The sequence below is a fragment of the Oppia nitens genome, unplaced genomic scaffold, assembly GCF_028296485.1.
Source record: "Oppia nitens isolate AA-2021 unplaced genomic scaffold, nextdenovo-longstitch-racon4-pilon3 scaffold29_pilon_pilon_pilon, whole genome shotgun sequence".
NCBI lineage: Eukaryota > Metazoa > Arthropoda > Arachnida > Sarcoptiformes > Oppiidae > Oppia > Oppia nitens.
The window spans coordinates 700,558-714,383 of record NW_026533209.1 but is presented as its reverse complement, the minus strand read 5'-3'; the positions used below and the strand labels follow the sequence as shown (position 1 = coordinate 714,383).

The window sequence follows — 13,826 nt, the reverse complement described above, 5'->3', positions numbered from 1 at the left end:
GGATAAAAATAATGATTAGGTTAGTTATAAAAAAGCACCGGTAGTTCACTACAACAACAAAATGCCATCACTTACTTGTATGACTCCAACAGCGAGTCTTTTGTTTCTATGACTCTCTCAAACTCATCAAACCGTTGGCGAACATCGCTTAAATCGGGTGCTATTTTGGACGACCATTTCATCAGAAATGCCAACTTTGACTCCAGTTCTCCGTACCGATCATTCAGCTCCTGTTGAACACCGGTCAGTTCAGTCTTGAACAGCCGATCAACGTTTAATAAATCGTCAATATTTTCTGGCCGTTTCGACGCCATAGCCAACAGTTGGCCGCATTTGTCTTCAATTACACGGATCTCCTTATCGCACCTGTCTTTCAGGGACCAGACCAACAGTTTGTCCGCTTCGCTCAGCAGCCACTCAACAAACGACTTGATCGGTAATATGTTGATCCACAGATTACCCGATTGACAGCTGATCTCATTGTCGGCAAACTCTTTGTTGAATCGCTGGGCTTTGGATTTAATGAGAATAAGATTATTCCGGTAGTCATCTAACATATCGCAACCTAAAAACTCGGCCAATGTTTGCGGCTGTTTTTCGGCACCGTTATTATCATTATTATTATCATCAGCAGCACCTGTAGTTAGTGTACCGCTGGCACTGGTATTATGCCATTTGATTACATAATACAGTGAACACCAATCGACAAATTGTTGTCTTATTTTTATCAATTCGTTGACAATTTCTTCAGCCTTTTCATACAATATGGCAAATGAGTTGAAATTTCTGAGATAAATGGCATAAAATAACGATTTTGTATCGGTTTGTACACCAGTGCTGGCATTACTGGCAGTACCGGCGGTATGTAGCGGTGCAAAGCCTTCAAATTTTTCGGGCATTAATAGAAACTGTTTGATACGGCCATAGATTTTTGCCTTAAGCTCTTCCAGCGGAGGCCGATATGTGACCGAACCTCCTATAAAACATAACTCTATTTTCAATTGTTCAGCACCGGTAGCTGAGCCCAATGACATACTGGAACTATTGGCAGTGAATGGTCTAAATAGATTCTTATTGTATACACTACTACTACTACCAGTGCTGTTAGTTTGGGAACTGCCAAACGATAACAAGTTATCCGATTTAAGTAGTGTCCCATTGAAATGATACTCCAATATCTTGTACAGCTGGTGATCCCAGTGTCGTTTCCAGGGAACAGTATTTTGGTAGCCGTAGTCAATCTCCTGGATCATTGTTCGAACATCGTTGACCAGTGGCCGCCATTTGGGTACCGGTATATCAAACAAATTGCGAACCACTGCCAGTATTTTCTGGTGCTGTTTACGAAGCAATCGGTTTTCGGATGCAAACTGTTTGGAAAATTGTTTTAGTTCGTCGAGCCATACGGCCAGTCGGTTCGGGTCGTCCGACCACGAAATACGATCTCTGGCCTCCAACAGTGCTGTAAAACGTTTGGCCGCCGCTATAAGCATTGGCCGCTGCGACAGCAGGATCTGGTCGGCGACACTACAGTAAAAGTTGACAATCTCCCGAAGTTCGCGAGCATAGCTGCCATATTTCTTGACATCGGACTCGGCGGCTAACACATCGGCCGGTATGGCAAAGCCCAGACACCGTAGTACACTGGCATCGGCGGCCAACTTAACCATTTTCGGGTCAAACGTTACGCGCGGTACTTGACTGCTGGTATCAATCTCTATACACTGTCTTCCGGCGTCCAGTTTTACGTCACGCATACTCTGATACCATTCGCGAAACATTTTAGCCGATTCGTCGCCCAATTCACGGTATATCTGTTCCAGTGTTGGCTTTGACTGGCGATACAGATCCAGGTCGACAAACAACGTGTCGCATACCCGAACCACTGCTCGCAGTTTGCCCTCCCGGGCCTTCAGGAAACTAATCCGAGCGACAATGTCGTCGCCAGTGTCCACTTCGGACGTGTCGGCGCACTGGTCGGCCCAGTCGTTCACTTTGGCGACCAGATCTTGACGTTCGCCGACCAGTGCCGCCAATATCTGATCATTCTTGGCCTGACGTCTTAGTTCGCTCAGTGCGTGCATCAAACCGGCCGGCGAACCGTCCATTCGGTGGACAAGATTTCGTAGTCGCCCAACAACTTCCGTATCGTTAACCGTCGGCGACCCGTCATCTCCGGTCTGTTCCGAACCGGCGGCCAATTTGACAAACACTAGAGTACTGTCGCTACGCTGTAGTCGGCCAACTGGTGGCGCTTTGCGTGTCTTCTGGTCGTCGATATCTCTGATATGAAACTGGATCTGATTTGGCGAGTCGTCGCTGCGCTCAATAATCAACTGAGTACTGGCACCGGTAGCCGAACTAAGAAACTTTGTCAACTGCCGGTGCTGTTCACGTGTAATCACATCGTCACCGACACTGTTGTTGTCATTGACATCAAAGTACTCCTGTATTGTCCGCTTGACCAGCGATTGGGTGTCCGTAGAGGTGCTGGTGCTGTTGCTGGTGGTGGTAGACATACCGTCTATTAACAGAGCACCTGATGATTATTATTCAGAGATATAGATAACAAAAAATTATGTGATATATATATACTGTTTTTTTCCTACACTGCCTTATAATAACACTTTACTGTAAGGTTTGGTTGTTATGTACTATTGTATACCATTGATGCTGTAATGTTTGAATCACTTAACACATTGTGAACAAAAAATTTAATGTTATGTTTAACTGCAGTATTAATTGAATACAATATTATTGAAATGAAATATTAATTGTCATTTAATTTATTGTTTAATAATTATAAATAATTTTTTTTATGTAAAATAATTTAATTAATATACTATTTGTTAGTACTTTACAATACAGTATATAAAAGCAATGCATTGATAAATGTTTTTATTAATAAAAAACAAAACTTCAAGTTTCCTTAGAAACGCAATGTTTTGTATATAATTTTTTATTATTATTTTTTTCATATGATTTTATTTTTATTTATTTTTATAATAAAGTTATGTAATTTTATTTTATTTGAGTTTTTTTTAATTATTAATTTTTTTAGCTATAAAACATGTTGAGATATAAAATATGATTACAATATTTACACATTAATTTATAATGATAATTAATTTATTTATTAAATATTACAAATAATATTATTATAGTAATAGTTGTAATATTTTTTGTTGTTATAGAAAAAATATTATATTAATGAAAGTGACATCAAATCCAATTATATTATATCATTAATATATATATATATTAAGCAAATATCAATAAAAACAAAAAATTATTTGATTTTAAATGTTAATTTTATTTATAATTTATAAGTAATTTAATTGATAATTTTAATATAAATATTAAACTTAAATTATGATATTATAGTTTCAAAAAGTAAATTATATGTATATTTTATAACATATGAATGTTAAAGTATAGCATTTTTTAATTAATAAACAATTAAAATCAAATAATTTTTGTTTATTGATATTTGCTTAATATATACAGTCGCATTCAGAAGGGTGGTAACTGGTTTTTAGTGAATAACTCACTAAATATAATAGATAGAATAAAACTATTATTTTTGGTACTATGGTTTTCTGGGACGGATATTATAAAATCTTAATATTCTATGTAGCGCAGCTCAGGGATGTAGGGACAGGGAGGTACTATATCTCAAAAACTATAATAGATATCAAAATATAGTAAAAATTATTATATACAGGGTAAAAATTCATTTCATACGTGTTTTAGGATTTTTAAAAATATTGAGTTGTTTTCAAACAAAAAATATAAAACTGTCAAAAATGCAAAAGTTTGATATAGTTTAAATTAAAAGTGTCAAGGTGTTTTAAAATTTAATTAATTGATCTAGAATCTATATTATATGCTTAATAATTTGTCTATACATGAATTTTAATTATATAAACTAGTTACTTAGTAATTTAATAAAAACTATTTTTCCATTATATAACAAAATTAATATTAAGTAATATTGCACTTATGTATTATTTAAATTACATAATGAGAGAATAGTTTTTATTAAATAACTAAGTAACTAGTTTATATAATTAAAATTCATGTATAGACAAATTATTAAGCATATAATATAGATTCTAGATCAATTAATTAAATTTTAAAACACCTTGACACTTTTAATTTAACCTATATCAAACTTTTGCATTTTTGACAATTTTATATTTTTTGTTCGAAAATAACTCAATATTTTTAAAAATCCTAAAACACGTATGAAATGAATTTTTACCCTGTATATAATAATTTTTACTATATTTTGATATCTATTATAGTTTTTGAAATACAGTACCTCCCTGTCCCTACATCCCTGAGCTGGGCTGCATCGAATATTAAGATTTTATAATATCCGTCCCAGAAAACCATAGTACCAAAAATAATAGTTTTATTCTATCTATTATATTTAGTGAGTTATTCACTAAAAACCAGTTACCACCCTTCTGAATGCGACTGTATATATATTATAGTTTTATACAATACAAAAATTACATAAGTTTAATTAAAAAATAAATATATTAAAATAATATTTTATATATGTTTAGTTGATTTTGATTTAGTTATTTTTATAATTTACAATGAGTAATAAAAATATTAATTATTATTTAATAGTAATAGTTTATTTCACCACGATAAATGTTTTAATAACAAATAATAAGCTACGTAGGCTATTTAAAAAAATAAGCTTTTAAGCTCACTAAGTGAATATATTTTTAAATATTTATATACTCAGTATATATATATATTATATATATACTGAGTATATAAAATATATATGTATATATAAATGCATAAAAATATATTATTATAATTATAATAATAATTTATTAATCCACAATGTGGGGCACAAGTATGGTTTCTTCAATGTAAAGACGCTGAATGGTTCCATCACTAATTTTGACACACGAAGTGGTGTTGTTTTGGTCGCAGTAGTTACTGGACGAGAATACAGTGATAACTCTTTTGTTTGAAGACCATCTGAATCCATGTTTGATACACTCGTGTTCACAGATCATATAAGACAAACGATTGTGATCCAGAAAATGGTTTGATGGCTTCCGATGTAAAATAGTGACCAACTCTTCGAGCTTTATTTGGTAACAAATATCTCTCACGCAGACAAATACCGAGCTTCCGTTACAGCCGTATACTTAGACATCGACATCGAATCGGGTCATTCTATGAGATGCCACAAACTATTCTGAATTTTTCTGTAGATATCTGAAGGGTCTTTCAAAACTATTAATAATTATTAAATTAATAAAAAATAAAACTATTAAATTATATTAGTAATTGTTTTTTAATTGAATAAATTGATATCATTTCACGCCCTAATTGTTAAATCAATGCATTTAATACAGTGTAACTTACCCTTCAATGTTTACTTATTGAATTAATCCATAGTCAGGATCGATTTTTGTCGAAGTGAGGCAGACCTCCGTGACAGAATTTTTTTCTATTACCCCCCCCCCCAACGATAGCATATTAAAACAACTGTAGATAACTGAGTGTAAATATATTGTGTCTTATATTGCGGCCGTCTTTTTTGTACATTCGTACAAAAATCCATATTTTGAGTTCATAAGCTTATAATCGTGATTACCGCCAATTAAAACAATATTTGCTTTTATCGGCCTACTTTAAAGCAAACTAATAGACCGTTATCTCGATCGAATACTTTTCTCTTTCAACAAAATTTTAACAAATTATGGCGTATCAATTAATTTATAATTAAATTATTATCTGCGCCGATCTCTAATGTGTCCCATGATACCTGAATCGGTATTTGATGGGTCGTCACAATATACATACCATAAATAATGTAATGTTAAGAGACAAACATATTGTATAAAAGGGCAAATTGTAACATACTATATGAAACAGTTAACTCATTGGGATAATTATCCCAACATAACACTTACATAATATACTGAAGATAGTTAGGCTCTTTTTACTTTTACTTTACTGTACTTCTAAAATATTTAATACTTTTTTAATAAATAAAGTTATTTCCATACAATTGTGTATTTTTTCTAACCTAACCTAACCTATCAACTAACCCCAACAATCAACAACTGTATTACAATATTATTACAATAAATAATACAAAAAAAACTTTATTATTTTTGTATTAATATTCAAAAAATAAATTTTAAATTAAAATTTTTGTTATTTTTGTCATATTATTTACCAATACTACTCAAAATAGAGCTTAAATAACATTTGTTTTTATTATTTCAGACAATTTAACAAAAATCTGTTTATTAGGGTTTTGATATTTAATAGTACAAGGAAACTAATTCCCTGGAAATTCTCCAGGGAACATTGGGAACATACACAAACCCTAAAGTAGAATCAACATTGAATCGATGGATTCTCTTTCAAACTTAAATATATATATTAACTTTTATAATATATTTTTTAGGATTGTTTTTATTATAATATTTTAACTGTTAAGTTTATGAATCAAATAATATGGAGAAAAAAAATCAATTAATTTATAAAACATATTATTAATATTTATTAATAAAAATAATGATTATATAATAATTTGTTAAAATATATATAATAACTGTCCGACGCTTTACTACCAATTGTTTGTCTCGACATCCTGTCCGCGCTTAGTATTGCCATCCGTACCGTCCGCTACCGGTGCCGAAGCCACGGGATTGGTGTCCAGTGCGGCATTTTTGTTGTCGTCACCCTTAAGACATCCGATTTTTATGAGCATCGGTCGCACTAAGACATCATTATAGACAAACATTCCCAACAACAGTACGATAAAGCCGGCCACCTGTATGTACGTACGATTGCCAGGTATTTCCCAGCCGATGGCCAAACTGAATATCCAGATAACAAACGTACGAACCGAGTCCAGTACTGTCCGAGTGGTGGCCGACATCTGTTTGGTTACCGAAATGCCGGCAAAATTGAAGAACGATATACTAATGATTGTACCGACCAGTCCTAGCGCTACCTAAAATAAAAAACATACAAATATATGTTTAGTTTTATTTCATACAATTGTTTTACACCCACTATATTAAACCTATACCTCCCCGTCCCCCCCCCCGTCACCGATCACACATACCTGCCATTGATTGCCAATCTGATAGAAGCCGTCGATGGCGTCCTCCATATTTCCGTAGGGATTGTTGAAAATAGTATTACCCGTAGGTATCCAATACATGGGTATCAATAGGAAGGACAATATGACGGCACCGAACAGTCCTTCCCAACCGACCGCCTGCAATGGCGACACATTACTGCTGGCGACAAACTTTTCTTCGACCACCATCTGCGAGGCGGCAATAACTTGGCCGACAATAATGATCACATCGCCGATAATGATATTGCTGGTCGACTTTCCCGATTGACTAGCATTGCTGAAAACAAAATCACCGGTACCGACAATGGCCAGACCGACAATCACGACAACCATACCGGCCCATTCGTATAGTTTCAATCGACGTTTGAGAAAAAATACCGACAACAGGCCGGTAAAGATAATGATAGCCCCTCTTAGCATCTGAAAACTGGACGCATAGGTCAGATTGAGACCGATATACATGAGCGACGTGGCTGTCATATCGCATAGGGCTGGCGGCAAAAATATTAGCGGATTAAAATCGCGGGAACCCTTAACAAACTCCGGTAGTTCATCGTCGACGTAATCTTTTTTTATATAATAATAGTAGAGTAGTTTGTAGGCCAATAGACAGGTTAGTTCACCCAAAAACATGGCCACTGCCTGAAGAAACGGATGGTTAAACTCGCGTATTACACCRTCSCGACCGCGCGACGGCGTAATRTCRGCCCATTTGGTGGCCAATGTRTTGATGGTGCCGGTGATGACCAACAGGACGGCCAAAAATATTTGATACTTAGTCCAGGCCATTATTATTGATTATTGATTATTTATAWGATGATTACAATTATATATATATACAGTATATTAGATATAAGTATATACAGTTATAAATTTATTAAATAATTGATTTAATTTTTTTTTTGACAGTTAGTAAACTAAATTTTTCAAAAAATTAAAAGTTTAAATTTATATATATATATATATTATATATTATATAATAAGTAGTTTTTTTTTGTTGTTGAAAAAAATTAATTGTTATTTAAATTAATTAGCGATCATTATTAATGATATCTGATTAATCTATTTTTAAGTATATTTATTATTATTTTTTTTAATAAACAAATTAATTTATTAATAGAATTATAATTAATTAAATTTTTTTTTTAAATTATAAAATATTAACACAAATATATAATTATTTTATAACATAGCCACACATTTTTTTTAATTAGAAAAAACTATAATTTATTTTATTTTTTTAGAAAAGTTATTGCACTTAACCTATGAATAAAATAGATTTTATATATCATATAAAATAAATAGTTTATAACAATTAACATTTAACATTTATTAGTTTTTTTTGTTGTTTGTTATCAATTTTATTATTATTATACTGTATATACGGTAATATTTGTATTAAACTTATTATTATTATTTTTGGTAATAATACTGTTACTATATTCAATTATAATGTCAATTGATAGATAATTGGGTGTTACCTAATTAAGYTTTTTTATTGATAAAATTAATTTTTCATATACTGTATATGATTTATTTTTTTAAAAATTAAATACTATATAAAATTATTTTTGATTTCTGTACTAGTTCATATATATATTATTTATTTCTACTACAACTACTACTACTACTACTACTACTATTACTATTACTATTATTATTATTATTATTATTATTATTATTATTATTATTATTATTATTTTTGTATATCACGGTTGTTCCGGTGTGATCACAGTTGTGTCGGCCACTTTTGGTGGCAGAGACACGACTGGTTAGACTCAACTCAAGTCTAGTACTTTTCTGACTGTTCTACAACTCTGAAGTATCACTGCTTTTTGCATTTCATAGATCTTAGTTTTTCTGATTTCCAGTGATTCCAAACTTAGGGCCAGATTTTTCGGTATTACGGCCATTGATGACAGGATTATAGGTATGATTTCAACTTTCTTAATGCGCCACATCTTATTGATCTCATAGGCCAAGTCTGTATATTTTCGGCGTTTCTCACTATGCGTGTCCTGTAGTTTGTGTGTTAGTGGGACCGCTATGTCTATTATGTATGCCTTATCTTGATGTTTGTCTACTAGTACTATATCTGGGCGGTTGTGGGCCACAGTCTTATCTGTTCTTATTTCTTTATCCCAGTAGAGCTTGGCTCTGTTGCTTTCCATTACACTTTGTGGCTCGTATCTATAGTATGGTAATGGTTCTTTGATTAGTCCGAATCTTATTGCCAATTCCTGATGTATGATTTTGGCTACTTGGTTGTGACGGCTTAGGTACTCGGTGTTTGTGAGTACTTTACACCCGTTTAGTATATGTTCTATTGTTTCGGACTCCATATGACACATCCTGCACTTGTCTGTTGGTATATTTAGCTTTTGGATGTATTTCTGATGGTTTCGTGTCGGAATCACTCGATCTTGTATTGCCATCATGAACCCCTCTGTCTCTCCATGAAGACCGGCGTACTTCAACCATTTTGTAGACATTTCTTCGTCTACGTGTGTTTGGTTGAGTTCTGCTCTGTATCTACCGTGGAGTTCTTTTGAGGCCCATGTGTTAATCCTTTCTTTTTCATTTTGTATTTCTATTTGATGTTCATTATTGCTGAGATTTAGAGGTGTGTAGTTGTAATCAAGTGTTGATGTTATTTTGTGGAGCTCTGAGACATTGCATTTTTGTTGATGGTATTTTCTCAGCAATTCTCGCTGTTTGGCTTCAAGGCTTACAATGTTTAGTAACCCTCTACCCCCATGCTTTCTACTAACACACAGTCGTGCTACAGAACTTCTAGGGTGGTGTAGTCCAAACATTGTAAGTTGTCGCCTTATATGTCTTTCAATGGTCTCAAGTTCTGTTTTACTCCATTTTATTATTCCGAACGAGTATGTCAGTACAGGTATAGCCCAAGTGTTTATGGCTTTGAATTTGTTGTTTGAGTTTAGTTGAGATTTTAGTATTTTTATTATTCTTTGGTTTAATGTTTTCTTTATTTCTTCTTTAACTTCTGTCATTTTAGATTTATGCATTTGCTTAATTCCTAAATACTTATATATATCTCCATTTTCTAGTGCCTTTATATATCCGTTTTCAGTTTCGTATTGATTTCTTTCAGAATAGACTCCTCTTTTCAGTTTCATTATAGCACATTTATCTAATCCGAATTCCATATTTATATCATTGGAGAAAGTTTCTGTTGTTTTTAGCATTGCATTTAAATCAGATTCTTTTTCGGCGTATAGTTTTAAGTCGTCCATATATAGTAGATGTGTTAGATTATATTTTGTATCACTTGATTTTAGATTTACGCCTTTTAGCTTTTTAAGTAGTGATGACAGTGGGTTTATAGCTAAGCAGAACCACAGAGGACTGAGTGAATCTCCTTGAAATATTCCTCTATTTATTTTGATTTCTGTACTTATTTTTGTTCCATTATTTGTATTGACACACAATTTAGTATTCCATTTTTTCATCATATTTTCTAATGTGTTTATCAGTGTGTTGTCAATTTTATATAGTTTTAACACTCTTAATAACCATTTATGAGGGACTGAATCGAATGCTTTCTTATAGTCTATGTATGCCATTTCAAGATTTCTATGTTTTTGACGAGCTCTTATTGTTATGATATTGTCTATTGTTAATTGCTCTTTACAACCCATTGAGTGTTTTATACAGCCTTTTTGTTCTTCAGCTATTATGTTGTTGTTACTTAAATGATTATATATTTTTGTTGATATTATGGATGTTAGGATTTTATACATTGTTGTTAGGCAAGTGATTGGTCTATATTTGCTGGGATCTGATGTATTTTCTGTTTTTGGGAGTAGATATGTTATTCCGGAAGTGAGGAAGTCATCGGTTTGTCCTGTTTGTATTATTTTATTCATTGCTATTGCCATTGGTTGATGAACTGTTGTAAAGTGTTTATACCAGAAGTTTTGTATTTTGTCTTGTCCTGGGCTTTTCCAATTGTGGGATTTATTGAGGGCTTCGGTTAAGTCATCTTTAATTATATTTACTGAAGTCATATGTGGTATTTCTTTATTTTCATCTTCAATATCATTTATCCAATTAGATTCTTTATATTCCTTTGGGTTACTCCAGATTTCTTTCCAGTAGTTTTCTATTTCATCTATTTGTGGTGTATTGTTATTATTGCTTGAATTTATTTTATTTTGATTTCTATAGAACATTTTTTCGTTATTATAGAACATTGTATTTTGTTTTCGTCTTTCGCTTTGTATTTTATATCTTCTAATTCTTTGTGATAGTGCTTGAACTGTTTGTTTTAATGTGTCGTTGTAATTTCGGATTATGGATTCAAATTCAGGTTTTCCAGGTTTTGTCTGTAATGATCGGTATATATCTTTTAATGATTGGTTAAGTCTTTTTGATTTGATTCCATTTAACACTTGCGTTATTCTTCCAATTATTTTTCTTTTCCCTTCTATCCGTGTATCTATTCGCTTTTGCCATTTAGGTATTACATTTTCTTGATTTGGTTTTGTTGTAGACATGTGTTCTATTTTGTAGCCTAAGAGTCTCGATACTGCTACTGCTGCACAATACGTTATTGTATTAATTGCGCTCAACGACATATTTTCTTCGATGTAATCTTTAAGTATATCATTTATCGTTATTATAGTAGATCTTGTTTTAATGCCACTTCTTATTTTTGGTAATTTAGGTCTGAATTCTATTTCAAAGTCTTTATATTGTTCTAAAGATGTTTTTAGTTCATTTTCTGCTGTTATTCTTTTTATTTCATCATTTGTATTGTTTATGTTATCTGTTGTTGTAGGTGTCTCTTCTATTTCTGGCACTACTTCTACTGTGGTATTTAATTCAGTTGTTTCATTTAATGATAGTTCATGTGCCACTTGTTGTTTGATTTCTTGTAATTCAATCGGGGATATTTTATTATTCTTTGCTAAGAATCGCCGTTGGTCTGCAATTCTTTGTTCCGTTACATTTAGTTCTGGATATTTTTGTTTGAATGCTAAGTATATTTGGTTTCTGTAATCAGTCATATTTGTTTCGAGTCGAGTTGATCTGTAGTATTCGCGCATTATCAAGGTATTCATCTCATGTGTCCATCTCATGCGCTTTTGCGATTTGTCAACCAAATTGGTCAGTTGTTGCTGAGAACCAGCTTGAACTGAAACATTTTGGAGGTTAGTCTGATTTTGTTGACTAGTCTGCGGTCGCATTACATCACAGCTTTGCCCGCATAGCACATCACTGCGTGGGATATGATGCATACTTAACGAACAGCAGTCAATGCCTACCTGCTGAACGCGGGATTTATTTGAGAGGGTACCTCCCGAACACCCCCCGTTATTCCTACGACTACGTGTAATCATATTTATATATTTTGTGGCCTTTTTACGGGGTCCCGGTCCCTAGAGAAAGCTCAACACTAACATGTGTCTATTGCCACCCATTTCTCACCACTAACATGTGTTTGTTGAAATAGGATTTTTATTTTTATTTTTTGAAACAAAAGTGGCCATTGCGTGTGAGGACGAGTAACTACTCGAAGGGTGAAGGGACATCCTTGCGGACGTCCCTTCGGGGTGGGGGCACCTTTTTACAGGCACCCCCGGGTGGGAGCACCCTTGCGGGTACCCCCAGGTGGGCACCGATACCGAAGTACCGATACCCGGGTCGGGCAGAAACTCGTCCTCACTTAGCACCCCGCTTTCCCCATACTACTTAAGTTGGCCGTCCTAAACAGCGTTGGTTGGGCAGGGACGGGAAGCACAGTTAAAACAATTTTTTTTTTCTCAGAAAAATTGCTTTCCACATCAGGGCTCGAACTCACGATCTTACTCTCCATTACTCTACTAGCCCTACACACTAACCACTACACCACTGTGCCTCCTCTTATTATTATTATTATTATTATTATTATTATTATTATTATTATTATTATTATTATTACTACTACTACTACTACTACTACTACTACTACTACTACTACTATTAGTATTATTATTATTACTACTACTATTATTATTATTATTATTATTATTATTATTATTATTACTACTACTACTACTACTACTACTATTATTATTACTACTACTACTATTATTATTATTATTATTATTATTATTATTATTATTATTATTATTATTATTATTATTATTATTACTACTACTACTACTAAATTTACTACTGTTATAGTGTTTAGTAAATGATAACTTTATAGAGTTGTTAAATRAATTTATTTATGTATTTTTTTAATAAAAATACTTTAAATAGTTGCTATTTTTTTTAAAAAAATACCTGAATAATAATAGATTTAATAATTTAAAAATTTTGCTAGATCATTATCATTAAAATCATTATTATATTACAAAATTATTATTAAATTTTTAAATCTTCTATTTTTACTAAAAATTTGTAAATTTGTAAATCGTATGAACYTTATGTTTTAATTGAATTATTTTTTTTAAAGAAATAGTTTATTTTAATTACAATATTTTGAKTGTATCCAGGACAAACTAACTACTGACACGTTTAGCAACTCTACATATAACAGTTAATTATTATTGTATTATTATTATTATTATAATATTACAACAATTTTTTTTACTTTTTATATAAGTAAAATTATTATACAATTGACACTATATAATATAATTGACAATTTAATTGATAGCATAGTATCTAAAAC

At 32.3% G+C, this 13,826-nt stretch overlaps 1 protein-coding gene across 1 annotated transcript; it reads right to left on the bottom strand.

Moving 5' to 3' along the window:
• Window positions 1–6,537: 6,537 nt before the first annotated feature.
• Window positions 6,538–7,966, bottom strand: LOC128954843 (solute carrier family 35 member F6-like). Its single transcript, XM_054300444.1, has 2 exons — window positions 7,121–7,966; window positions 6,538–7,006 (listed from the first exon to the last, which is right to left on the bottom strand). Exons 1-2 carry the CDS (start codon window positions 7,925–7,927, stop codon window positions 6,617–6,619), a joined length of 1,197 nt encoding a protein of 398 aa, XP_054156419.1. The 5' UTR covers window positions 7,928–7,966; the 3' UTR covers window positions 6,538–6,616.
• Window positions 7,967–13,826: the final 5,860 nt, after the last annotated feature.